Below are 26,870 nucleotides of genomic sequence, written 5' to 3'. Positions count from 1 at the left end.
ATGATCTCAAAGTCCTGAGATCCAGCCCCATGCTGGGCAGCTCAGGGTCTGCTTGTCCCTCTCCGCCTCCTCGAGCTCTCTCTCTCTCTCAAAAATAAATGAAATCTTTAAAAAAAAAAAAATGCTGATCACAAAGGGCCAGTCCTGAAGGCACCACGGGATAGAGGGAGGTATCTGTAATCCCAGATGTAAGGGGTCCGGATCCAGAGCTGATGAACCGTCAGGACTTAAGAAGGACGCCTCTTCCAGCATAAATGAAGGGAAAGGAAAAGGAGAAGCTGGCAGATTCTAAAGGTTTGGTGCAGGAAGGAGTGCCTGGCTGGTTTAGTGGGTAGAGCAGGCTCTTGACCTCAGGGTCGTGAGTTTGAGCCCCACCTTTTGGGTAGAAAGCCTAATGTGGGTGGGCCTCAGCCAATAAAAAAATAATAAAGGTTTGGTGCAGGGACGCCGATGGAATTTCGGCGGGACGTTTTCTACTTCCCTCGATAAACTAGGGTGGGAGTAAGAGCGGACGCTGAGTGGAGCCGGCAGAGGAGCGTGGGTTTGAAAAGCGTTTCTTACAGTCTGGTGTGGGCGGAAAGGGCTGGGTGGAGGCGAACTAGGCAAATTGGCAGTGGCGCCAAGGGGGTGGGGGTGAATGTCCTGGCGCGCTGCCATGGCAACAGGCCGACGGGGCGGGGCGGGGCCCCAGCCGACTCTAAGTGGCGGGAGCAGCGCGGTTTCAACACAGCGTTCCGGAAACCCGGTGAGGTGCCAACAGAGGTGCCAAAACCGCACCGCAGGCGCCGCGAGATCTGGGCCCCACGCTGTGAGACTGCCCGTGACGCTAACACCGCGCTGCGGGACAAAGTGCTAAACGTCATCGACCTGCGACGCCGACGCAGTAATAGGACGCCCTCCCGGAAGTGGGCTCTAGATCGGGCAGTAAAAGTGGCAGCCAGGTCGCAGCTGAGCTGTTTCTCTGCGTTTCCTCTCGATCCCTCCTGAGTCCTGCAGGTCCGCGTAGAGACGAAACTTCTCCGCCGTCATGGGGGGCGGAGATCTGGTAAGTGAGGGAGACCTGGGCGGGGGAGGACGGAGCCGGGGACCGACCCCGACTGGAGACGGAAATTGGAGGGTGTGGGAGTGGGTGACCATGGCTACACGGCCGTGCTTTCGTACGAAGGGAGCTGTCGCCTTGGAGAGGGGACCGATCTCTGGGGTCACGGAGGGGCCAGGCAGAGACCTGGGAAGGTGTGCGACGTGTGTCGCTAACGGTGGCGACTGGTGTTTGTGTGTTTGTTGCTGGGGCCCTTCCGGGCTGGAAATTCTGGGAAGGCCCGGGAGGGGGTGGTGGTGGTGGAACCATGCCTATGAAAGGAGGCGGATACCAAGTCACGCGGGTTTTATTTTGTATATCTTGTCTTGGGACACTTCTCTCTTCCTCAGCTGGGAGGTTAGTCATGTTTTGGGCTGTAGTAGGAGTGGTCGTACCCCATTGTCTTCTCCCCTGAGCCATATCTATTTTATTTTGTTTTATTTTTGAGCCATATCTATTTTAAACCTGAAGTTATCTTCTCACGTCCACCTCTCTGACTTCCACTCCTCCTTCACTGCTATATTCTGATCTATAGTGGCAGAGCTGTGTTCTGAATTCTAGTACTTAATATAAGTTACATGGGAATTTCTCTTGAACTGTATAGTTCATCTGTAGGGTGCTGAGCTCCGGGTAGGGCAAAGGAGCCACAAGAGCATGGTGCAAGATCAGAAAAACGCTAACCCCTTTAAAGTGTTGCTGACTGAATCAGCAAACAGATTTTGCCACCTGTCCAGGATCTGTATTGGAATTTGTCAGGTGTTGTTGATTAGAATGCTTCCCAAGACTCCAGGATTCAGACAATTTAGTGTATTCTCTTTATTTATTTATTTATGAGAGAGAGAAAGATAGATGGAGTCAGCATGAGTGGGGGTGGGACAAAGGGAGAGGGAGAAGCAGACACACTGCCCCCCCCACCGCCCCAAGTAGGGGGTTCGAAAACTCTATCCCAGGACCCTGAGATCATGACCTGAGCCGAAGGCAGATGCTTAACTGACTGAGCTACCCAGGGGCCCCAATTTAGTGTATTCTTCAGGTAATGGCAGTTAGGGACAGGAAAGCTTTAATTCAAGGTGTCTCAGCCTTAGTGCTGTTGACATTTTGGGTTGGATAACTCTTTGTTCTGCTTTTGGGTGGTGGGGGGGGGGTCCTGTGTGTTGTAGCATGTTTAGCAGCATCCTTGGCTGCTAGCCACCGGATGCCACTAGCACCCTTCCCCTTCAGTTGGGACAACCAAAAATCTCTCTGAACACTGCCAAATGTTTCCTGGGGGGCAAAATCACCCATGTTGAAGGAGGGAGAGGAAGACCAGTAGGACAAGGCCAGGGACGGGGTGGGGATAGTGGACTGAGCAACCCGATGAAGGGAAAAGAAGCACAAGGTGGAAAAGAAAGAAAGGACAGCTCTCATTGCCTGGCTACCTTCTATACATCAGGAACTTTGTGTAGGCTTTCTCATTTAGGCCTCTTAACTGGTCTCCTGGTCCTCAGTCTCTGTCCTCTCCAGTGCATTCTGTTTATTTGTTTGTTTTTCTTAAAGATTTTATTTGTTTATTTGTCAGAGAGAGAGAGAGAGCACAAGCAGGGGGAGTGGCAGAGGCAGAGGGAAAAGCAGGCTCCCTGCTGAGCAAGGAGTCTGATGCAGAACTCGATCCCAGGACCCTGGGATCATGGCCTGAGGCAAAGGCAGACGCTTAACCGACTGGGCCACCCAGGTGCCCCTCTCCAGTGCATTCTAAACACGATAGCTAGTCATGCCTGCTACCTGCATATGACTGTTTAGTGTTTTTTGCTGTCCACAGGATAAAGCCCACTCCCTTAACATGCTTTATAAGGCTCTTAGTCTGTTCCTTTCTTAGTTGGCTTAGTTGGCTTCATCTTGGACCCCCCTGCTCACCAGCTTGCATGCCTTCTTTAGCCCCACGGAATCACTTGTGCTATGTTCTTTCTCACCACTGGGCTTGTAGTTGTGTGTGCTGTTCCCTCTGGAAATCTGCCCCTGCTCCTCCCTGCTTCCTACATCACTGGGCTAAATCGTAAGTCATGAGATGTCACTTCTTCCAGGAAACGTTCCCTGGTCGGCAGCTGAACCAGAACAGTGGCTTACGGGGAGAGGGGAGCGGAGAAGCATTCGTGAGGTGCTTCAGGGTGCCCCGTGAAGGGGAGATTGGAACCGAGGGAAGATTCCTGGGAAGGAAGGTTGAAAGAAGTACTTTGATGGGGTTGTAAACCACATAAGGTTAAGGCCGGCTAACTGGACTCAAGGAGCAGAAGATGTGTTCATAAAAATGAACGTCTCCTGCCGAACGCACTAGAGTTCTGTTGCCTGTCAGAGTTTACCTTCTCACCTCTCCGCCCATTTCCCCTGTACTGTCACCACCGCCCCTTATTTCAGGCATGCCAGTGGAAGTCTGATCCATAAGCATTTCAAGCTGAAAGTGTTCAAAGGGAATCCAGAAAAGACCTGTTCTATCCTGAAGCTTTTTTTTTTTAAGGTTTTATTTATTTATTTGACTTAGAGAGACACAGTGAGAGAGGGAACACAAGCAGAGAGAGTGGGAGAGGGAGAAGTGGGCCCCTTGCTGAGCAGGGAGCCCAGTGTGGGGCTCGATCGCAGGACCCTAGTATCATGACCTGAGCTGTAGACAGACGCTTAACCACTGAGCCACCCAGGAGCCCCCATCTTGAAGCTTTATATACTTGAACAAACCCCCCGGGTGTGTGAGAGATTATTGGGTGCCAACCTTGCCATTATGCAGGACATCTTGCCCTTAGATGTGTGCTTGGGCATGAGCAGGGAATGGGGGGGGGCATACCCACCCACCTACCGCCTGTGTTTTCTCCCCTTTCGTCCACCACAGAATCTGAAGAAGAGCTGGCACCCACAGACCCTTCGCAATGTGGAGAAGGTGTGGAAGGCTGAGCAGAAGCATGAGGCTGAGCGGAAGAAGATCGAGGAGCTGCAGCGGGAGCTGCGGGAGGAGCGGGCCCGGGAGGAGATGCAGCGCTACGCTGAGGACGTCGGGGCTGTCAAGTGAGTGAGAGGCTGAGGCCGCAGTGGGGCGGCGGGGCTGAGGCTGGCCTGCACCCGCTTGCTTAGAGCTGCTGGCTGGGAGCTTGGGTTTTGGAGTCAGCCCGACCTGGACTCAGTCAGTCCGACCTCAGGCTGGCTTTGCGTGTACTAGCCTAACTGTGTCCCCTGGGAGCAAGTTTGGGGGCTCAGTTATCTCAGAGGAACCAGCAGGGCCAGAGTACCTGATTCCCAAGGTTTGTGGGGGAACAGATGGGAGAGCGTGGAAAGGGCTTAGTGTAGGCCTGGCGCATGCCTGGTGGTTAATAAGCAGGCCTGAGCACGATTGCTTCCACCCTACCTCTCCGAGTGTGCCTGGGCCTCAGTCCTGCTTCTGTTTGTTCGTGGACCGCAGACTCACGTGAGGAGGGCAGTGAGGCCTTGTGGAAGCCGGTGCATCATGTCCATCAATAAAAGTTGTGTGATGGTGGACAAGTCCCACTCCATTTCACCCTACTTCAGTTTCCTCATGTAGAATATAGGCTAGGGGCAGCAGGGGACCGTCAACCTATCCATCTCCTACAATAAGGTGGCAGCAAATGTACTCTGAGAAACATGAAAAGTATGAAATGTATATACAGTGCATTTTAAATTTTTTAAAATTTTTTTTTTAAATTTTATTTATTTATTTGACAGACAGAGATCACAAGTAGGCCAAGAGGCAGACAGAGAGAGAAGAGGGGAAGCAGGCTCCCTGCTGAGCAGAGAGCCCAATGCGGGGCTCGATCCCAGGACCCTGAGATCATGACCTGAGCCGAAGGCAGAGGCTTTAACCCACTGAGCCACCCAGGTGCCCCTATACAGTGCATTTTTTTTTTTTTTTTAAAGATTTTATTTATTTATTTGACGGAGAGAGAGATCACAAGCAGGCAGAGAGGCAGGCAGAAAGAGAGGAGGAAGCAGGCTCCCTGCGGAGCAGAGAGCCCGATGCGGGGCTCGATCCCAGGACCCTGAGATCATGACCTGAGCCGAAGGCAGCGGCTTAATCCATATACAGTGCATTTTTAAAAAAGATTTTATTAATTTATTTGACAGAGTGCACAAGTTGGGGGAGAGGGATGGGGCTCCATCCAAGGACTCTGGGATCATGACCTGAGCCGAAGGCAGATGCTTAACTGACCAAGTCATCCAGGAGCCCCATACAGTGCATTCTTAAATTTAGTGAAAACAACACGTAGACTAAAGTCAAAGTAATCAGTACTGTCCTTCTCTTTGTTCATATCCTTATGGGTAAGTCTCCAGGATGGTGTGTGGCATACTCTCCCCATCGGGCATCTAGGGCTTTTCCTTAATACTTCATGACAGGCGGATCGGAGGTATTCAGGGTGATGTGTATATGTGCAACTTAAACATGGAAATGGCATTATGGAACTTAAGCATGGTGACAGTCACATTCTTTCAGAACACTGGAATGGGGAGAAGGCCACTCTGACCCAAGTGTGAAACTTGGAATGTTTTAAAATAGTTTTAGGATTTTTATTTTTATTTTTATTTTTTTAAAATATTTTTATTTATTTGTCAGAGAGAGAGAGAGAGAGCAAGCGAGCACAGGCAGACAGAGTGGCAGGCAGTGGTGGAGGGAGAAGTAGGCTCCCCGCCCAGCAAGGACCCCGATGTAGGACTCAATCCCAGGCCACTGGGATCACGACCTGAGCCGAAGGCAGCCGCTCAACCAACTGAGCTACCCAGACGTCCCAATTTTTAGGATTTTTAAATAGAACAAAATATCATTATGACATTAATATATCAAGTGAGATAAGGGAATGAAATTTTATGTTTTCTAGTACCATAGACATATATTAAATGATTTTACTTTAAATGCTTTATGTAAATTACATATTTTACATTTTTCAAAATGTGTTGTTTTTTATTTTAAAGTAAACTCTGTCCCCAGTGTGGAGCTCAAACTCATTAACTCTGAGATCAGGAATTGCATGCTCTAGCCAGGTGCCTACATTATAATTTAATGCCAATAGATTTCACATATTCAGATTAATTCCTGGGCAGTTTATAAGGTGAACACACATTGTTCTAGATTTTGTGAACCCTTGATTTTAAAACAGATACCAGGGGCGCCTAGGTGGCTCAGTGGGTTAAAGCCTCTGCCTTCGGTTCAGGTCATGATCCCAGCATCCTGGGATCGAGCCCCGCATAGGGCTCTTTGCTCAGCCGGGAGCCTGCATCCTCCTCTCTCTCTTCCTTTAAACTTAAAAAAAAAAAAGATACCAATTTTATTTTTTTTTTTTTTAAAGATTTTCTTTATTTATTAGAGAGAGAGAGAGAGCAAGCACAGGCAGAGGCAGAGGGCAAAGCAGGCTCCCTGCCAAACAAGGAGCCCGATGTGGGACTCGATCCCAGGACGCTGGGATCATGACCTGAGCCGAAGGCAGCCGCTTAACCAACTGAGCCACCCAGGTGTCCCAAGATACCAATTTTAGATTCAGTGCTTATTAGTCATAAGAGTTTGCTTTCCCACTAGCCAAAAGTAAAAAATTATTTTGAAAAAAAATTTTTTTTAAGGTTTTATTTTAAAGTAATCTGTAGGGGCACCTGGGTGGCTCAGTTGGTTAAGCAACTGCCTTCGGCTCAGGTCATGATCCCAGGGTCCTGGGGTTGAGCCCCATGTCAGGCTCCTTACTCAACCTGGAGCGTGCTTCTCCCTCTCCCTGCCACTCCCACCTGCTTGTGCTCTCTCTCTCTCTCTCTGTCAAATAAGTAAATAAAATTAGAAAAAAAAAGTAGTCTGTATACTAATTGTGGGGCTTGAACTTGTAGTCCCAAGCAAGAGTCACATGCTCTTCTGACTAAGCCTGCCAGGCACCCCTTGAAACTCTTTTTTTATTTTTTTTTTAAGATTTTATTTATTTATTTGACAGAGAGAGATCACAAGTAGACAGAGAGGCAGGCAGAGAGAGAGGAGGAAGCAGGCTCCCCGCCGAGCAGAGAGCCCGATGCGGGACTCGATCCCAGGACCCCGAGATCATGACCTGAGCCGAAGGCAGCGGCTTAACCGCTAAGACGATCTATAGATTTTTTATTGTTGCTATCATTAAAGATATAGACCCGGTTCTCAATGGAGGCTGCCCATTAGGACCACCGAGAACTCTTCAAAGATCCAGATGCCCTTGCCTTTTGTACCCTCTGCTATTCTTAGGGAACCACTCCCATCTTTAATCTTCCAAGAACATTCTAAAGTGCAAAGGTACATATAATTTTCTAGCATTTCAGTAAATACTAAAGCAACACTCTATTGCGAAGAGGAATGTGGACATCCAGGATAATACGTGTATTGAGGTTTCTATTTGTTCCAAGTGATGCATTATAAACGTAGAAAAGATTATCTAACCCATGGAAGTGAATCATTACATAGTAAAAGGATTCTACTGGCATTTTATAGGATAAATTAAAAGCATCCCACTGTGTAAAGACCTACACAAGCAGTGAGATGGACAAGCAGATGATTAAAGACATCTGCAAGTAAATACCCAAAAAAAAGGACATCCGTGCTGACCTTTGTGTTTTATGTTGGAGGATATGTGAGGAAGCCAAAAAAAAAAAAAAAAAGAATATAAAATCTACTTCTGGCACCTGGGTGGCTCAGTCAGTAAGCATCTACCTTCAGCTCAGGTCATGATCCCAGCATCCTGGGATCAAGCCCCACATTGGGCTCCCTGCTCAGCAGGAAGCCTGCTTCTCCTTCTCCCACTCCCTCTGCGTGTTCCCTCTCTCGCTGTGTCTCTCTCTGTCGAATAAATAAGTAAAATTTTTTTTTAATATTTTATTTATTTGACAGAAATCACAACTAGGCAGAGAGGCAGGCAGAGAGAGAGGAGGAAGCAGGCTCTCCGCAGAGCAGAGAGCCCGATGTGGGGCTCGATCCCAGGACCCTGAGATCATGACCCGAGCCGAAGGGAGAGGCTTTAGCCCACTGAGCCACCCAGGCGCCCCAAGTAAAATATTTTAAAAAATAAAATAAGGGGCGCCTGGGTGGCTCAGTGGATTAAGCCGCTGCCTTCGGCTCAGGTCATGATCTCAGGGTCCTGGGATCGAGCCCCGCATCGGGCTCTCTGCTCCACAGGGAGCCTGCTTCCTCCTCTCTCTGCCTGCCTCTCTGCCTGCTTGTGATCTCTCTCTCCATCAAATAAATAAATAAAATCTTTAAAAAAAATAAAAAATAAAAAAAAAAAATAAAATAAAATAGGGGTGCCTGGATGGCTCAGTGGGTTAAAGCCTCTGCCTTCGGCTCAGGTCATGATCCCAGGTCCTGGGATTAAGCCCCACATCGGGCTCTCTGCTCAGCGGGCAGCCTGCTTCCCCACCCCCTGCCTGCCTCTCTGTCTACTTGTGATCTCTGTCTGTCAAATAAATAAATAAAATTAAAAAAAAAAATCAACTTCCTCCTATTCACAACAGATAAGCAGGCCTGAGGGTCAGCAAAGGATAAATGTTTAACGCCCAGCTCTGAAGCTGTTTGTCTATAGTCCTACCTCATTAACTAGAATCTTCAAAGCCCACATATCTGATACATCAGGCATATGATGTATAATGCTTTGCTGAATAAGAGTTTCAAGGGGTGGGGCGCCTGGGTGGCTTAGTGGGTTAAGCTGCTGCCTTCGGCTCAGGTCATGATCCCAGGGTCCTGGAATCAAGTCCCGCATCAGGCTCCCTGCTCTGTGAGTCTGCTTCTCCCTCTCCCTCTGCTGCTCCTCCTGCTGTACTCTCTCTCTCTCTCTGTCAAATAAATAAAATCTTCAAAAATAAAAATTAAGGGCACCTGGTTGGCTCAGTGGGTTAGAACCTCTGCCTTCGGCTCAGGTCATGATCCGGGGGTTCTGGGATCGGGGCCTGTGTCGAGCTCTCTGCTCAGCGGGAAGCCTGCTTCCCCCCTCTCTTTCTGCCTGCCTCTCTGCCTACTTGTGATCTTTCTCTCTCTGTCAAATAAATAAATTAAAAAAAATTTAAAAATAAAAATTAAGGGGCACCTCGGTAGCTCAGTGGGTTAAAGCCTCTGCCTTTGGCTCAGGTCATGGTCCCAGGGTCCTGGGATCGAGCCCCACATCGCCTCTCTGCTCAGCAGGGAGCCTGCTTCCTCCTCTCTTTCTCTGCTTGCCTCTCTGCCTGCTTGTGATCTCTGTCTGTCAAATAAATAAATAAAATCTTAAAAAAAAAAAAATCTCAGAGTTAACAGTGAGAGATGGGGGTTACTAGCTCTATTTTAGACATGGGGTTAGGAAAGTAACTTGCATGCACAGAAGTAGCTACCCAACGGGATAATGGTGGAACCAGACCAAGTCCTGTGGCCCTGGAGCTCGACAATTAAGTGCATTCGCTTACTGGAGGGCCTGAGTAGGACTGATGCTTGTTGGGTCCCTTCAAGACTCAACAGAGCCATGAAAATACTGCTTTATAGAAGTATCTGTCTTTGGTTTTTGTTTTTGTTTTTGGTTGTCTATAAGATTGATTCTATTTATGTATGTATGTGTGTATTTATTGATCTATTTAAGAAAGAGAGTGCACGTGCATGAGTGAGGGGAGGGGCAGAGGGAGAGAATCTCAAGCAGACTCCAGCATGAAGCCTGACTCGGGGCTTGATCCCACAGCCCTGAGATCACGACCTGAGCTGAAATCAAGAGACAGACGCTCAACCTACTGAGCCTCCCAGGCACCCCTGTCTTCATTTTTTATATCCTTTCCTCTATATTTGACCCAGTTAGCCTTCCCCAGAGACGTCTTTGCTCCCTGGCCTACAGGTAGATCATCCTTCTACGTCTTCCAGTCAGGTCTTCTCTTTCCTTCACTTATTTAGCTTCTCCCTCATCTCCTAGCTGCTCCTTTCCTTTTATTCTCTGTCAAATTGTCCTCATTCCTGTACCGCCACTTGTCACCTTCATGTGATGACTCCCTGAGTCCCCTCAGGACATGCTTAGCTCTCGTCAGCACTGCTTGGCAATGCACAGACCTCTGTGCCTCATTCAGAAGCTTATGAGCAACTTGGCTGCCTGAATCTTTGTCATCCTCTGCCCTTCCTCATCTGTCTGGCTCCTCGGATGTAGCAGAGTAAATGTTTACAGATGGATACGTGCATCTTCTTTCCTCAGCTTCCCCATCCCACTAACAGTGGCAGGCATGCATAGGCATGATCCTTACAATCGTCTTTGACTTGTCCTTTGAAAGTTCCCCTCACCCAATCCCCAAGACCTCCTTTCCTTTCAAAAAGTACTGCCTCGCTCAAGATCCATTGACCATAAGTCGGCACACATGGAACACACACTCATTAGGCAGTTGTCTGGGATTCGTAGGTGAGTTAAACTATGGTCCCAGCTTCCTAGGAGTTTAAGAAAACCTGGTAGGAGTGGGGCGCCTGGGTGGCTCAGTGGGTTAAGCCGCTGCCTTCGGCTCAGGTCATGATCTCGGGGTCCGATCGAGTCCCGCATCGGGCTCTCTGCTCAGCAGGGGCCTGCTTCCCTCTCTCTCTGCCTGCCTCTCTATCTACTTGTGATCTCTCTCTGTCAAATAAATAAATAAAAAATCTTAAAAAAAAAAAAAAAGAAAGAAAACCTGGTAGGAGAGAGAAACATACATAGCTAATAGAAGGACCCGATAGTGCTGATTTAGTACTTACTTTGTGCCATGCACTCTTCTGATGCCTTGGTCTTCCCAAATCCTTCTTGAACTACAACTTAGCCTGTTCAAGAAGTCCTGTTGGCATTGTCCATAGTCTCCAATGGTAAGGATGGTAACTGGGTTGAAGGCAACTGGGGGAGGGGTCTTCAGCAGACTGAGGACCCCTGGGAAACTGCAGAAAGGCAAATCTTGTCCACCAGATACCAGCTCCTCCAGTTAAACCTTGGAACGCCCATCACAGCTGACCCAAGAGCCATAGCCTCTGGTCCATTTCTTGCTGCCAGTGTGGCTCCTGTAAGGCAACACCTGTGATGGAATTCCAGAGATCTTGCCTCTGGCTTGAACCATTCAGCAGTTAGTGGTGGAAAACAGACCTCCCTCAACTGTAAAGCTACCGCCCAGCTGTGGAGGCCTGATTTTAATAGCTCTCAAACTCCCTTGAAGTCTCTGGTTTATTCCACCTGGAGAATGGTGAGACCCTTTAATTGCCTGAAAGACACCAGTATCTATGGTACTCATCATAAAGGCCCCCAGAGGGCATGGCCCTCACTCTACTCCTCCATCTTCACTCCAGTGGTGTGAATGAGGCCACACAAGCTGGGTGGAGCCTGACAGCAGTGGCCCACAATCAGTTCTTAATTCTATAGTGTTTCTCAAACCGATCATTTTAATAGGAAAAAAAAAAACCCAACAAACTAAAACTAAAGGGTTATGCCCCTCCGTTATTGGTTTAAAATACTATTTTTTTTGAAGATTAATTAATTTATTTTAGAGAGCGAGAGTGTGCGGAGGGAAGGAGGGAGAGAGACAGTCTCCAGTAGACTCTCAGCTGAGTGTAGAGCCTGATGCAGGGCTTGATCCCACAACCCTGAGATCATGACCTGAGCCGAAATCAAGAGTCGGACACTTAACCGACAGAGACACTGAGGCACCCCTGGACATTTTTATTAAGAGTATTTTAAACCAGGGCACCTGGGTGGCTCCGTCACTTAGTGTCTGCCTTTCGGGTCAGGTCATGATCTCTGAGTCCTGGGATCAAGGCCCACGTAGCTCTCCCTGCTCAGTGGGGAGTCTGCTTCTCCTATCTCTGTTCCTCCCCTATCCTACCCCTTGCCCCATGTGCACTCTCTCTGTCTCTCTCAAATAAATAACTAAAATCTTAAGAAAAAATGTCCAGGGGTGCCTAGATGGCTCAGAAGTTTAAAGCCTCTGCCTTCAGCTCAGGTCATGATCCCAGGGTCCTGGATCGAGCCCCGTGTCGGGCTCTCCGCTCAGCTGGGAGCCTGCTTCCCCGTCTCTCTCTGCCTGCCTCTCTGCCTACTTGTGATATCTGTCTGTCAAATAAATAAATAAAATCTTAAAAAAAAAAAAAAACAGTCCAAAGACATAACTTAGGAAGACATTCTTTGTGCTTACAGTTGTTGTAGAATCCTAAGCGAAAATAAATACACAAATGTGAAGAAGCTGTATTCAACAAACATTGGATTTAATGTTACAGATAATACTGTTTTGATGAAACTACTTTGCCTCTTGCAGCATGTGTGTGGCTTTGGCCCTTCCACACAGGCACTTGTCAGTCAGCCAGCCACAGTCAGTCAGCCTTTACTGTCTGTTGTGTGAGGTTTGTTCGATTTTCCGACCACTTTTTTCTCTCAGAACCCCAGGGCAATATTTGTTTGGCAAACATTGGACATAAGTTGGCCCCCTCTCCTTTGGCTTGAAAGCATAATTAACTTATTCAGTCACCTTTGGTCTTTTCTCATTATCTTCCCAAGTGGAGAATTACTTCTTGTGCCCATGGAACAACCCGCAGCCAAACACACCCCGCACAACTGCGTATGCGGTCACTGAGATCGTTCTAGGTAATGAGACGATCCAGAATCTGTGTATTATTTCCAATTCACCTCGGAATGAAAGCATAACCTACAGGCTGGGTAAAGGAGGCTTGAGAAGCCCTGAGCAAATGTCCACGCCCCAGGTTGAGGGATACTTTTCTCCACAGAAATGGTGTCAAGTGTGTGGAAACGATCTGTCCACTGAATGGTGAGCTGCATGCCGACCAGCCCCGGGCCTTCCCGTGCGCCACATGGAACACAGGGTTTAGTCCTGCGAGGCGCCTGGAGAGTGGGTCTGGCTCCGACCAGCTGGAGTCCCATCTGTCCCTCGTGCTCAGTGGTATGTGTAGGTCTGTAAGAGTCAACATTTCCTTTGATTGTGTGTTTTGTCTTGAACTAGGAAAAAAGAGGAAAAACTGGACTGGATGTATCAGGGTCCTGGCGGGATGGTGAACCGCGATGAGTACTTGCTGGGTCGCCCCATCGACAAGTATGTTTTTGAGAAGATGGAGGAGAAGGAGGCAGGCTGTTCTTCAGAGACAGGACTACTCCCAGGCTCCATTTTTGCCCCTTCCGGTGCCAATTCCCTTCTTGACATGGCCAGCAAAATCCGGGAGGACCCACTCTTCATCATCAGGTACTGATGACGGGCTAGGAAGGGTTTGCTTTTTTTTTTTTTTTTCCAGAGTTGCTTGGCTTTTAGTTGGTTTTCTCTTGGCTTTTGTCTGCCCTGTAAAAGGCTTTGTCTCCATTTGGTTCCCCTGACGTTGGGAAGGAGGATCCATCAAGGGCTTCTTGTGTAGGCCCAGTGATAAGAGATGGCAAGTGGACCAGACCAGACCAGATTATTCATTTACCCTTGGCCTTTGAACAAAAATAAGAGTTAGAAGCATGGTGAGAAAGACTGGCAGCTTCTTGGGAATTTGGGGCTATGTACGGAGCGGGATAGGTGGGTGAGCAGGCCTTCTACCTCCCCAACCCCTTTTTTGGTACAGCAGAACGCTTTAAGAAGAAACCTTAGAATCTTCCATAAAACTCTAATATGTAACATATCGAAGTGGAGTTGCATTTTGGGAGCCAGCTCATGCTGTGCCTCTTAATTTTTTTGGTTTAATTTGCAGCATTTTATTTCAGGTGTGTAAGTTTGAAAAAATTTTAAAGTTATTTACATGGTAAAAATATCACATAGATGTATGTAATGATACTGTGTATGTATGTGCAAATTTTTTCTCCCATTTTGTTAGCTTCTTAATTAGTTAAATCGTGGTCCATAGAGCCTAACATAAAATATACAGTCTTTTTTTTTTTTTTTTAAGATTTTGTTTATTTATCTGAAAGAGAGAGAATGAGAGCGAGAGCACAAGATGGGGAGGGTCAGAGGGAGAAGCAAACATCCTGCTGAGTGGGGAGCCCAATGCGGGACTCCAACCCGCGACTCCAGGATTATGACTGAACTGAAGGCAGCCGCTTAACCAACTGAGCCACCCCAGCACCCTGTAAAATTTACAGTCTTAACCACCTGTAAGTGTACAGCCCAGTGGCAATAAGTACATTCACCCTGTTGGGCAGCCATCAGCACCACCCATCTTCAGGAGTTTTTCACCTTGCAAAACTGAAAACTCTTTACCCATGAAACAAGAAGTCCACGTTTCCCCTTCCCCAGCCCCTGGGAACCACCATACCACTTCCTGTGTCTGTGAGCTTGACTCCTCTAGGAATCTCACATAAGGGAAATCACCCAGTAATTATCTTTTTGTGGGACTGGCTTATTCACTCAGCATAAGGTCTTCACAGGTTCATCCGCCTTATAGCGTGTGTCAGAATCCCCTTCCTTTTTTTTTTTTTTTTTTTTTTTGAGACTTTATGTATTTTAGAGAGTGCAGGAGAGCAGGGCTAGGGCCAGAGGGAGAGAGAGAATCTCAAGCAGACTCCCTGCTGAGCGGGGAGCACAACGAAGAGCCCGAACCCACAACCTGAGCTGAAGTCTGTAGTCAGTCTCTCAGCCGACTGAGCCACCCAGGCGCCCCTCCTTTCTTCTTAAGGCCGAATAATACTCCATCATATAGATTCTGTTTGTCTCCATCTGTCAATGGACGTTTGGGTTCTTCCCCCCTTTTGGCTGTTGTGAATAATGTTTGTTCTGAACATTGATGTACAGATACTATGCGTATTATTTTATAAACTCCTTTTTTTCACCACGTTAAATATAGCAGACATCTTTCTATGTCATTAACTGTGCTTTTATAGTACTATTTTTTTTTATGTTTGCATTGTGTGGATATACCATAATTTATTGATTAATATTCTCTTATTGGGCCCTAACTTGTTTCCAAATTTTCATTGTTATAATGTGGACAGCTTTGTAGAGACCTTCCTGGATTATATCCTTACAGTAACAAATTCTTTTTTTTTTTTTTAAGATTTTATTTATTTAGTTGACAGACAGAGATCATAAGTAGGCAGAGAGGCAGGCAGAGAGAGAAGGGGAAGCAGACTCCCTGCTGAGCAGAGAGCCCAATGCACGGCTCAATCCCAGGACCTGAAGAAGAGGCTTTAACCCACTGAGCCACCCAGGCGCCCCACAAATTCTTAAGAATTTATAGGATTAAAGAGCACACAGGCTGTGATAAGTGTTGCCAAATTATCTTCCATGGAGACTGACCAGTGTACCCTCATGAGCAATAAATGAGAGTAAGAACTTTTTTTTTTAAGGATTTTATTTATTTATTTGACAGAAAGAGAGAGAGAGTGCACAGGCAGGGGGAGTGACAGGCAGAGGGAGAAGCAGGTTTCCCTGGGATCATGACCTGAGCCAAAGGCAGACATGTAACCTACTGAGCTACCCAGGGGCCCGAATTTTGTTTCTTTTTTTAATTTTTTTTTTTTTTTTTTTTTAATTTACCAGACAGAGATCACATGCAGGCAGAGAGGCAGGCAGAGAGATAGGAAGGGAAGCAGGCCCCCCGCCGAGCAGGGAGCCTGATGCGGGGCTCGATCCCAGGAGCCTGATGCGGGGCTCGATCCCAGGACCCTAGGACCGAGACCCGAGCCGAAGGCAGAGGCTTTAACCCACTGAGCCACCCAGGCACCCCTTTTTTTTCTTTTTTAATTGATTTTATTTATTTTAGAGAGGTGGGAAAGGGGCAGAGGAAGAGGGAGAGAGAGAATCTCAAGCAGATTCCCCACTGAGTGTGGAGCTGGAAGCAAGGCACTCTCTCATGACCCTGAGATCACAACCTGAGCTGAAATCAAGAGTCGGACACTCAACCGACTGAGCCACCCAGGCGCCCCTAGCATAAGACTTGTTGAAAGAGGAATCCATTCTCTTTGTTTCCCAGCTGGTTGTCGTGTTAAGCAGTGCAGGTGGCATTGAAATGCTGCAGCCAGCTGATATACAGGATGCCCTCCCCCCTATTTACTCAACCAGCTGGGAAGCCCTGAGCATAAAGCCTACCAAGGAACAGCCCACACACGCTCTTCTCTACCACAGGACTCAGCGTGGCCTTGCCCCCCAGCATTCAGTCCCTTCTGTAGGTTTGAGGAACAAGCCTGAAGGCTTCCACACCACCATGCAGCTTTCCACCCAGAGCATTTCCATGTGCATTTGGAAAAAAAGATCGCTGTGTAGACTTGGAGGAGAGTAGAGTGAATGACTTAATCCCCTTGCCAAAAGAGAGTCATGATTTTTTATCATTTCCCTTTTTTTTTTTTAGGAAGAAGGAGGAGGAGAAAAAAAGAGAGGTGTTGAATAATCCTGTGAAAATGAAGAAAATCAAAGAATTGGTAAGTAGTGCGTCAAGTAATCACTAATAGGATCCTGTAGGTACCTAACCTGAGAACTTCGCGCATTTCACTCTCACTTCATGAGCGGGAAAGCAAAATGATTCCCTCCTTTATGTCACTTGGTTGGAAAAGCAGCATGTGAGGTCAGTTTTTTAAGAAATGAGGTGTATGGGACATGCTGTGGAAATCCTGGTCATACGGTGTGTTCAAGAGATCACGTGATGTCAACCCCCTAGGGCCCATTTATCATTCACGGGACAGACCATGTGATTGTGTTTTGGATTAGTTGGTAAGGAAAATGTAAAAATTGATCTTGCGGTCCCTGATGGCTTTCAGTGGAGTCGGAGTTCTTTTGACCAATTGGAAATTTCGAGGCCTGGGCTCTGGGGATGGTTTAAGAAGAGATCCCTAGCCCCGCCTCCGAGATTCCGCCTTGGGGTCCAGGGGGTGCTCCTGCACTGCTGGGTTAGCACTTGCCCTCCTCCTGTTGACAGGAAGCTCTGCTAGCATCCCGGACCGCCGTAGAGCCAGAGGTACAGAGTCAGGTAGTGTGGGCGTGAACCAGGCCCCTCGGGGTCCTCCCTGATCTTGTCTATGTTCTGCCTGTTTTCTAGCTGCAGATGAGTCTGGAAAAAAAGGAGAAGAAGAAGAAGAAGGAGAAGAAAAAGAAGCACAAGAAACATAAGCACAGAAGCTCCAGTAGTGATGGTTGCAGTAGCGAGGAGGAGCGCGGCCGGGGGAGGTGAGCGCGTGGAGGCAGGCCCCCCCGCCATGACTCATTGACTCATTCATTCTCCGGATAGTCAGGGACCCGTGCTTTGTGTGGAGAGCTGCCAGGCACTGGGGTTTCAGGGGTGAGCACTCGCATGTGGGCCCCCTGGCCTATAGAACTCGTCACCCAGCACCCACACCCATTGGAGGTCTGGGTGAGGCCCCTCATGGAGCTGACCGTGACCTTGTAGGTCTCAGCACAGCCCTCCTAGATGTGACTTTCATTTCAGCTGGTGACTTTTCCAAGACGGAAGTGGATTTTATGTAGCCTTCTTTTCTTTCTTTTTTTTTTTAAAATGCATTAATGGGCCCATCTGGGCCCATTCTGTGTGTCTTCTCTGTGGGAGCAGTGAGCACTGTCACTGCTGACTCACTCTTAGTCCCCGGAATAGCAGCACGAGGCAAGAGGAGAACGTGTTCAGGCATTGGGGCTGAAAAGCCAGGCCCACGGGTTTTCACAGGAAAAACATGACTCTGCTGATGCTCCTCCAGCAGACAGTGCAGATAGACAGCCACGCTGCTGAGCGACTGCACCAGTGGGAAAGGTCATGTCCAGAGCAGGAAGCACGCTTCAGCGTGAGATTGAAACTGGGCCTTGGGGCGTTTTCTGTTTCAGTGACTATGTGTTTGAATCATTTAGATCTCAAAAGAAGGTGGCAGATTCTTCCCCTGTGCTGTCCAGAGCCCCGGGATATGGCTTACAGGTAAGGCTGTGAGCATCTCAGGGGGTTACCACGGGCTGTAGAATGTGTTCACTTGAGAGCCTGTTTGGACAGAGAGCATCTCCCGCAGCCCGCCGGACATCACGAGGGAAGGCGGGAGTTTGGGCCGCCAGGGTGGGGGCTGCCAGGGAGCTGGCCCATATCTTATCCCCGAGCCTCTGGCTGGGGCTCAGGGTCCTCTGAGCAGAGATCCTACACCACCAGTGGGGCCTTAGGCATTCGGCCTCTCCCTCTGCCGATAATTTCCATGAAACGCAGGCATTTTAGGCTTCCAGATTGATGGCTTTTGACAGGTGGACATCCCTCTAGATTCTCTTAGATTTTCTCCTTAGTAGGTTTAACCTTAGGTCCTGGTCTCCGTGCTGTCTCTTGCGGCTGCCGGGGCTGTGGTGAAGAGTCAGGCAGTGCAGGTGGCTGCCAGGACCCATGCTCTGAGGGGATTCTGCAGAGAACTTTGCTAAGTTGGAGTGCTTCTCTGGGGTAACTGTGTGATGGGAGCAGTACGCCCGCTTGGCTTCTTACAGAACCACAGTGCTCATTGATTTCCTTGTTTCACCGCATTTTCTCCTGAGCTACAGATGCCTCTGTGAATACCTTCTCTTCCTCTCCTTGATGCTACAGATCAGGGACTCCTACCATAGCCAAGGAGCGCAGAGTTCTCCGATGGCCAAGCAAAAGGGAACGCACAGGTTGAAGAATTACTCCAGGTCCAGAAGCTCCTCCCACTCACCTCCCAGACATGCCAACAAGAAGAGCACCAGAGAAGCAGGGGCCCGGGACAGGAGTTCTCGATCCCCAGGCAGAAGGTCACGGTCCCCAAGGCCAAGCAAAGCGTGAGTGTGGGAATTCACTGGGAAATGGCCTATAAATGTGAGGTTGGTCAGAGCAGGTATTTGCTTTTGCTGATGTCTGTTCATTAATTTTTCTAAGTATCTTTGCTTTATCTCCTTTATATTGTGTGTCTGTCTGACCCTGCCCTCTTGCCACCAGCCACCTCAATGTAAATCTCAGGCCCCTAGAACTACAGATTTATCTATGTAGAATCTTTGGAGTGAGTCTAATATCAAATCTTATGTATCTTTATGTGTTTGCTTTTCTTCTACTTCTGGCCTCTGTTCTCTTCAGTTTGGATTATAATTCTAAGACTATTAGCTTTTCTCCCATTATTTGAGGGACATGATAAAAGCCCCTATGTTGAAAAGACTTTTCTCCTGTCTGCCCTCTGTGCGTCTGTCACAGGCACAACTCTAAGGTCAATAGAAGAGAAAGAGGCCGAACTAAGAGCCCATCGCCTAAAAAGGAGGTCTACCAAAGGCGGCACGCCCCTGGATACACCAGGTGAGTCAGGAGGCGGGGACCTGAACTGCAGACTCTGTGGGCCCGAGTCTAGGAGTTGGCTTAAACCAGGGCAGGTGGATAATCTACTTTTATTCTTCTTGTCATAATAGTCTGTCCTACCTCCCTTCCCCACAAGGCACATTGAAAGGACAAAGTAATAGTTTTACCTTAATGAACAATTGATTAAGTGACTGTCTCTGAACATCTGTAAACGTGTTGATTCTCACAAGAGATTTCCACAGAGAAACTTTTCCCTAGAGAGTGTTCCTTTCCTGAGGCATCAGCTGAGGGGGAAGCAGAGTGCTGTCCTAGAGGGCAGACACCCTAAGATGGACTCTGTGTTGGAGTTGGGTGTGGAGTGGGTCAGACAGAACAGGGGCCTGTGGCCCTGGGACCTGAGGGGCGACCCATGAAAGACTGTCTGTAGGGGTCTTGCTCTTTATAGAAGTCAAGAGGAGCCGGGCAACTTCTGTGAACTTCCTTTTACTGCCCAAACAAGTAAGCTGCACAGTAGAATTATCTGGGAAGCTTAAAAAAAGTTCCATTATGGGATGCCTGGGTGGCTCAGTTGGTGAAGCCGCTGCTTTCGGCTTGGGTCATGATCCCAGGGTCCTGGGATCGAGTTCCACATTGGGCTCCTTGCTTGGCGGGGAGCCTGCTTCTCTCCCTGCCTCTGCCTGCCTCCCTGCCTGCTTGTGTGTATACTCTCTCTCTCTAGCAAATAAATAAATTATTAAAAAAAAAAAAAGTTTCATTACCTGGCTACAGCCCAGCCCTATGACATCATGATCTTCAGTGGCAGGGGCAGACATCAGTATTTTTAAGGCTCCCCGGTGATTTCAACAGGCAGCCAATGTTGAGGACAGCTGGGGGTCTGCACCACCTCTTGTATTCACTATGTTAAAAAAGAGGCAGACCCTACAAGTCCCTTTTAACTCTTGATTGCCTGATTCCCGAAGTTTTTCTTTTCTTTTTCTTTCTTTTTTTTTTTTTTTAAGATTTTATTTATTTATTTATTTGACAGAGAGACACAGCGAGAGAGGGAACACAAGCAGGGGGAGTGGGAGAGGGGAAGCATGAGAGAGGGAGAAACAGACTTCCCACTGAGCAGGGAGCCCGATGTGGGCCTCAATCCCAGGATCCTGGGATCATGACCTGACCGAAGGCAGATGCTTAACGACTGAGCCACCCAGGCGCCCCTGATTCCTGAAGTTTCTAAGGAACAGAAACTTTCGTAAACACTTTCATCCTGACCGACAACTTTCTAAAATAAAAACATGTTTTGTAGAATTTAATCTTTCCCTGGTGACAGTTTTTCAGCTGGACTGGAAGTCATGCTGCTCTTCGGGTCCATGTTCATGAGCGTGTGTATTTGTTTCTGTGTTTTAAGGGTCTCAGTTGGCGTGTGACTATGCTTTTTCAGATCCCGCTTTGTCTTTCTGTCCCTTTTGCCATTTGTCATCACTTTAGTTGGTCATACTTTATCAGCCTTTTTTATCCCCCTTAGAATTTGTGTTGAATTTTGTGATTTAAATGGGTTAGAACCCTCATGACCTCTCTCTCCCAGCAGTAAAAGCACAGAAACTTTAGTGCATAGATTTTGTGATCTCATTGTCCATTTTGGTTTGGTGTTCCAGGTGGTTGAGGTTGCTTTATGTAATTAAGATGATTGTGAATTAAGATAAAAAGAGAAAAATTATGGCTGTAATGGGGAATTTTGTCAGAATTTTTAAATGCATGTGTTTTCTTTTGTGTGTATGTTTTCTTTTAATTGGTGGTGGAAAACGACTCTAAACAGCTGAAAAGATGAAGCTTCTCTTTTATGCTAAGGTGCTCCATTTCAAGAAGTTTTGGGGGCATCAAAATTTGGTGGGGTGGCTCAGTTGGTTAAGTGTCCAACTCTTAATTTCAGCTCAGGTCATGGTCTCACAGTCCTGGTATTGAGCCCCAGATAGGGCTTCGTGCTCAGTGGGGAGTCCTTGAGGTTCTCACTTTCTCCTTCTGCCCTGCTCCCTGCTTGTGAGTTCTTTTTCTCTCAAAATGATTAAATAAAGGGGCACCTGGGTGGCTCAGTGGTTTAAGTCTCTGCCTTTGGCTCAGGGTCCTGAGATCAAGTCCTGCATCGGGCTCTCCACTTGGCAGGGAGCCTACCCCCCCACCCCCACCCCACCCCCGCCATCTGCCTGCCTCTCTGCCTACTTGTGATCTCTCTCTCTGTCAAATAAATAAAATAAAATAAAATGATTAAATAAGATCTTTTTTTTTTTAAGCAGTTTTTACAGGATAAAACTATTTTTTTCTTGTAAAATTTTTTTGGGGTCTTGTGGGATTCCCATTTAATATTTTCCATTGCTTTTGAAATTATAAAATTTTTTACAGTCAACACAGTACTTTTATAATTTTTAAAAGATTTTATTTTATTTTATTTTTTTTTAAAGATTTTATTTATCTATTCGACAGACAGAGATCACAAGTAGGCAGAGAGGCAGGCAGAGAGAGAGAAGGAGAAGCAGGCTCTCTGCTCTGCGGAGAGCAGAGAGCCCGATGCGGGGCTCGAGACCATGACCTGAGCCGAAGGCAGAGGCTTAACCCACTGAGCCACCCAGGCGCCCCAAGATTTTATTTCTTATTTTAGAGAGATTTATTTATTTTGGGGGCATGGGGTCCGAAGGAGAGAATCTCCAGCAGATGCCCTGCTTAACCAGAGCCTGCAGGCTGATCACTTGAAACCAAGAGTCAGGCAGGCACTCAATGGACTGAGCCACCCAGGTGCCCCTTACCTAATGTCTAAGAGCTCTTTTATGTTTGATTGTTCCATCTTAAAAACCTTTCTCAGGCACCTGGGTGGCCCAGTTGGCTAAGGGACTGCCTTTGAGTTAGGTTGGGATCCCAGGGTTCTGGGATCAAGTCCCACACCGGGCTGCCTGCTCAGCGGGGTGTCTGCTTCTCCCTCTCCCTCTGCCACTCCCCCTGCTTGTACTCTCCCTGTCAAATAAATAAATAAAATCTTTAAAAAATAAAAATAAAAAATAAAAACCTTTCTCATTTTATCATTGTAATATCTTTCATTATCTCTGAGTTACATTTTTAATTATAAACTTTAATAAGTTTTGTGCTTTATCTTAGTCCGTTTACTTTTCCTTTGGTCTCTTTCTTGTGAGAGGCTTTTCTGAAACGTTTGGTGATACTTCACTGTCTATTCATATGTAAGAGTAAGGAATTAAAGCTGAGATCACTGTATATTATGTGTGGGCAGCACTTATCTACTGGTGGGAGTTTGGGTTTGAACTGGTTTTTAGCTGGGGATACTCATATCAGTATCTTTGGTTTTCTTGTCAGGAACCAATACATTTCTTCTCTTTTTTTCTTTTTAAAAAAACCTTATTTATTTGACAAACAGAGAGAGAGCACAAGCCCGGGGAGCAGCAGGCAGAGGGAGAGGGAGAAGCAGACGCCCTGCTGAGCAGGGAGCCTGACACAGGGCTCTATCCCAGGACCCTGGGATCATGACCTGAGCTAAAGTAGATGTTTAACTGACTGAGCCACCCAGGCCCCCAAGAACCATTAAATTTCTATAGAAGGGGGGTGCCTGGGTGACTCGGTTGAATGCCTGACTCTTGGTTACACTCATGGGGTCATGGGATCGAGCCCCATGTTGGGCTCCACACTTGGTGAGGGATCTGCGGGAGATTGTCTCTTTCTTCCCTTACCCCTGTTTGCATTCTCTCTCTCTCTCAAATAAATAAATACATCCTAAAAAAATTTTGGGGGGGCTCTGGGGTGGCTGAGTGGGTTAAAGCGTCTGCCTTCAGCTCAGGTCATGATCCCAGAGTCCTGGGATCGAGCCCGCATCGGGCTCTCTGCTCAGCAGGGAGCCTGCTTCCTCCTCTCTCTCTCTGCCTGCCTCTCTGCTTACTTGTGATCGATCTCTCTCTCTCTCTCTGTCAAATAAATAAATAAATAAAATCTTTAAAAAAATTTTAAAAAATTTAAAAAATTTTAAAATTTTAAAAAAATTCTCTGAGCCTTTCCTGGATTTTGATTTTGATTAGTATTGGGCACTTAAAGAGACTGAGTTTTCTCTAATCTGAAAAGTAGTTGCTACCCCTTTATCTGCTTCCCTCTTCCAACAATTTTTAGACATCTCTTATCCAATGTCATCTCCTCTCCCATTCTCTTTGTGGTTTTATATATTTTATTTAATGGTTTTTATTTATTTATTTATTTATTTTTTAAAAAAGATTTTATTTATTTATTTGACAGAGATCACAAGTAGGGAGAGAGGCAGGCAGAGAGAGAGAGAGGAGGAAGCAGGCTCTCTGCCAAGCAGAGAGCCCAATGCGGGGCTCGATCCCAGGACCCTGGGATCATGATCTGAGCGAAAGGCAGAGGCTTTAACCCACTGAGCCACCCAGGTGCCCCTAATGTTTTTTTTTTTAAATGAAGCATTGTCATTTCACTATAGACAACTAAATGTTAAGTTTTAGTGTGTTAAGATTGAGCTCAAAATTGAGCTCCACTCCCTAATGAGACTCCACCAAGTATTTTTCCTCTTAAAAGGGGATCTTTTAAATGGGCTTATCACATCCATTTGAGAAGCAATGGATTTGAATTTCTGACCTTGTTAAATAGTGATTGAGCTGGTTCACCACCTCCTCTTCTTCCTCTGACTTCATTTGCCATGAGTGTCAGGAAAGAAGACTTACCTATTCTCTGAGATTAAGTTGAATTAACTTAATTCTTCTGGCATCTGGATTCTAACTTATTTCTAAAGTGGTGTACTCCTGGGCTATGTCCATGGATTTCTAAGCATTTCCAGTAGGTAGATGGTAGATGTCAGCAATCACATGGCTAACTTAGTCCTGTGTTCTTCAGTAAGTTGTTGAGCAAGCAATCGGAATATTTTGTATTTTTGTTTAGAGTAGTTACTCCAGAGATTACTGAGAGAGAGTATGAAAGTCTTTGAAATTTGGATGAAACCACCTGCCCGAGGTATTAGGAAAGAAGGAGACTCATGCTGAGGATCGCCCTGGGTTGAGCATTTCCATAGAGAGAGCAGAGCAGTGGAGAGCCTGGGGTCCTGCCTAATTTGTTGTCCCTGTAGTGTTTGGGTGTTTTTGCTGGGAGAGAAGTAGACCTGATCGGATGGTTTTTGTGTTCAACAGAAAGCTCTCATCGGAGGAACTAGAGCGAAAACGTCAAGAGATGATGGAAAATGCCAAGTGGCGGGAGGAAGAGAGGCTGACCATCCTTAAGAGGCATGCCAAGGATGATGAACGGGAGCAGAGGCTGGAGAAGCTGGGTTCCCGGGATGGGAAGTTTATCCAGTGAGTGCATCTTCTTTTTTTTTTTTTAAGATTTCATTTATTTATTGGGCAGACAAAGATCACAAGCAGGCAGAGAGGCAGGCAGAGAGAGAGGAGGAAGCAGGCTCCCCGCTGAGCAGAGAGCCCAATGCGGTGCTCGATCCCAGGACCCTAGGATCATGACGTGAGCCGAAGGCAGAGGCTTTAACCCGCTGAACCACCCAGGCGCCCCCAGTGAGTGCATCTTCTTGCTGCCTGATGACTTTCATGGCTGTGGTCCCAAGGAGGCAGCTGGGCAGGGGATTCATTCATTGTGTTCCTGGTGTTTCGGTGTCCATGCAGTGAGAATGGGGAGATCAGCCTCCAGGCCACCTTTGTTATTACTCCAGCATGTAGCTAGACAGTGGGGTATTTCTGATTTGAAGGAAGGAGAAGTGAATTGGTATTTTTTATTGAATCTCCTTGCTTTCCATTTAAGTAAGAATTCATGGCTCAGGGGGCCTTTTTCCAATGAGGCTTTACCTGGTTTTTCAAAACAGATCACTTTTCCCTGTTGGACGTTGGTTTAAAAAATTGAGTTCCAGTTGGAGTCCACTCCAAAGTTACCTACATGAGCTTAAAAGAGCTTAGGTTTCTACACCTGCTTTATGGTTGGCAATCTGTTTCTTCTGCCAGATAGGTGACCACTTGACAAATATGTTACTCACAGATATTCTCCTGTCTTCCCAGCCGCATGAAGCTGGAGAGTGCATCTTCCTCCTCCCTGGAGGATAGGGTGAAACGGAACATCTACTCTCTACAGAGAACCTCAATAGCTCTGGAGAAGAACTTTATGAAAAGATGAAAGCTATCCCCATCTCTTGCTGGCTTTCCTGAATTTTCCAGGGAGGCTGCTGATCCCTTAAAAATTCTCTTTATAAGAGTTCAAGTGACTTCTTGCACAGTTGTCAAAGCGCCACTGTTCAAAGTGACTCTCTTCTGGTGATTTCCTGAAACAGCTTACTTCCTTTGAGAACCAGTGCAACGCACTTTATGGGACACTCAGTAACTTTTGCTGAGTGCCTTGTAGGTTTTAATGGGTGGGCACTGGACACTCTAGGGGTGAGTACTCACCCTGCTCTGGAAGGCTGTTTCCTGTGGTCATGATACTTCTTAAGCCACTTTCTTCCCTGCTGTGAGAACTGTGTGCCTCAGTGTAGACCAGACCTTGCAGAAACCTCTCTCTGGAGTCGCCCAGCTAGACTGTGCTTAGTGGGGTAAATGTACATCTTACTTGATTTAGTAGATAATGTGACAGAATGCTGTCAGCTTAGGGCAGAGCCAAGGAGAGACAAAGAATCTGGAAGGGGACACAATCCAAAAAAGCACTAAATGAGCTATTGAACTATTTGGACTGTCTTTTGGACTGTAAAAAGTGTAGTGTGTATATGTATAAATGTATAATTTTTACATGCTTTTAAAAAAGTTAGCTTTGTGAGAACATCTTGTTTGGTAAGTGACTTTACTATATAATGGAACCATATTGTATCTTGTTACTGAGTAATACAGTAAGGCAGATCAGCTTTTTCCCCCCTCTGAATCCAGCTAGTTTAGGAGGAGCCTGGGTTTGTAGATAGGATCCAGGGGATCTATCCTGTTACACTGCTTACAGGTTCCCATGTGGGCAGTGCAACCATGAAGTCAAATGATTTTAGGAGTTAGGACCAAATTACCAGTGTGCTCCCACCCTGGCTCTTAAAATAAAATGGAAGCTGTTTTATTTCATGGCTTCCTTTTAATCATGTAGTAATCTTATTACAGTTCTAGATTTCCAGGAGTTTGCTACTACTTTTTAGTCGGTATTAACCCCCAAAACTCATGGAACCAGTCTCCTGCCTTTACTCCTTTCCCTTTTCTATTCTTTTACCAGATGCCCTCATTTGACCCATGAACTCCTCAGGCCCTCTTGACCCACACATTAGTGGGGCTAGTTACTTGTTCTGCTAATCCCTAATTCTGCTTAAAACGAATTTGGGTTTATATTTTTGTGCACTTAGATGGCAGGCACTGTAATACTTAAAACCCAGTCTCTCCCCAGAGAGAAAGTAACACACACTTGTTATTCATTTAATCACCTCATCCTGCTTCTCTATGCTAATTATGTCTTTTATTTTATTACTTGGTAATAAAGGCTACATTTATTTTTTGTAACTGTTTAAAGAACAACCACATGCTGAGTACTGAATTTATGAATTCCCATACAGAACAATACTGACCAACAATTTGTGTCGAATCTTTGGAGATCCGAATCTTTGGAGATCCTTCTTCCGAGAGGAATTACATAACAAAGCGTGGGCAGTACACTCAC

At 46.8% G+C, this 26,870-nt stretch overlaps 1 protein-coding gene across 1 annotated transcript; it reads left to right on the top strand.

The window, feature by feature from the left end:
- The first annotated feature begins 744 nt into the window (after positions 1–744).
- On the top strand, positions 745–26,728 carry CWC25 (CWC25 spliceosome associated protein homolog). The gene is made up of 10 exons (XM_045984382.1): positions 745–1,045; positions 3,936–4,108; positions 13,004–13,240; positions 16,317–16,386; positions 17,001–17,128; positions 17,798–17,861; positions 18,501–18,712; positions 19,119–19,217; positions 24,383–24,544; positions 25,253–26,728. The coding sequence occupies exons 1-10, from the start codon at positions 1,028–1,030 to the stop codon at positions 25,365–25,367; spliced, it is 1,278 nt and encodes a 425-aa protein (XP_045840338.1). The 5' UTR covers positions 745–1,027; the 3' UTR covers positions 25,368–26,728.
- The last annotated feature ends 142 nt before the right edge of the window (positions 26,729–26,870 follow it).

This window comes from Meles meles, chromosome 18 (genome assembly GCF_922984935.1).
Source record: "Meles meles chromosome 18, mMelMel3.1 paternal haplotype, whole genome shotgun sequence".
Lineage (NCBI taxonomy): Eukaryota > Metazoa > Chordata > Mammalia > Carnivora > Mustelidae > Meles > Meles meles.
The sequence above is the reverse complement of the archived record's forward strand: the minus strand, read 5'-3'. Positions and strand labels throughout refer to the sequence as shown.

What these genes read in the sequence shown, in the direction of transcription:
- CWC25 (XM_045984382.1), top strand. An exon ending in TGAAGAAAATCAAAGAATTG is followed by an intron (nt 16,387 to 17,000) that starts GTAAGTAGTGCG and finishes CCTGTTTTCTAG; the next exon opens with CTGCAGATGAGTCTGGAAAA. An exon ending in TCCCCAAGGCCAAGCAAAGC is followed by an intron (nt 18,713 to 19,118) that starts GTGAGTGTGGGA and finishes CGTCTGTCACAG; the next exon opens with GCACAACTCTAAGGTCAATA.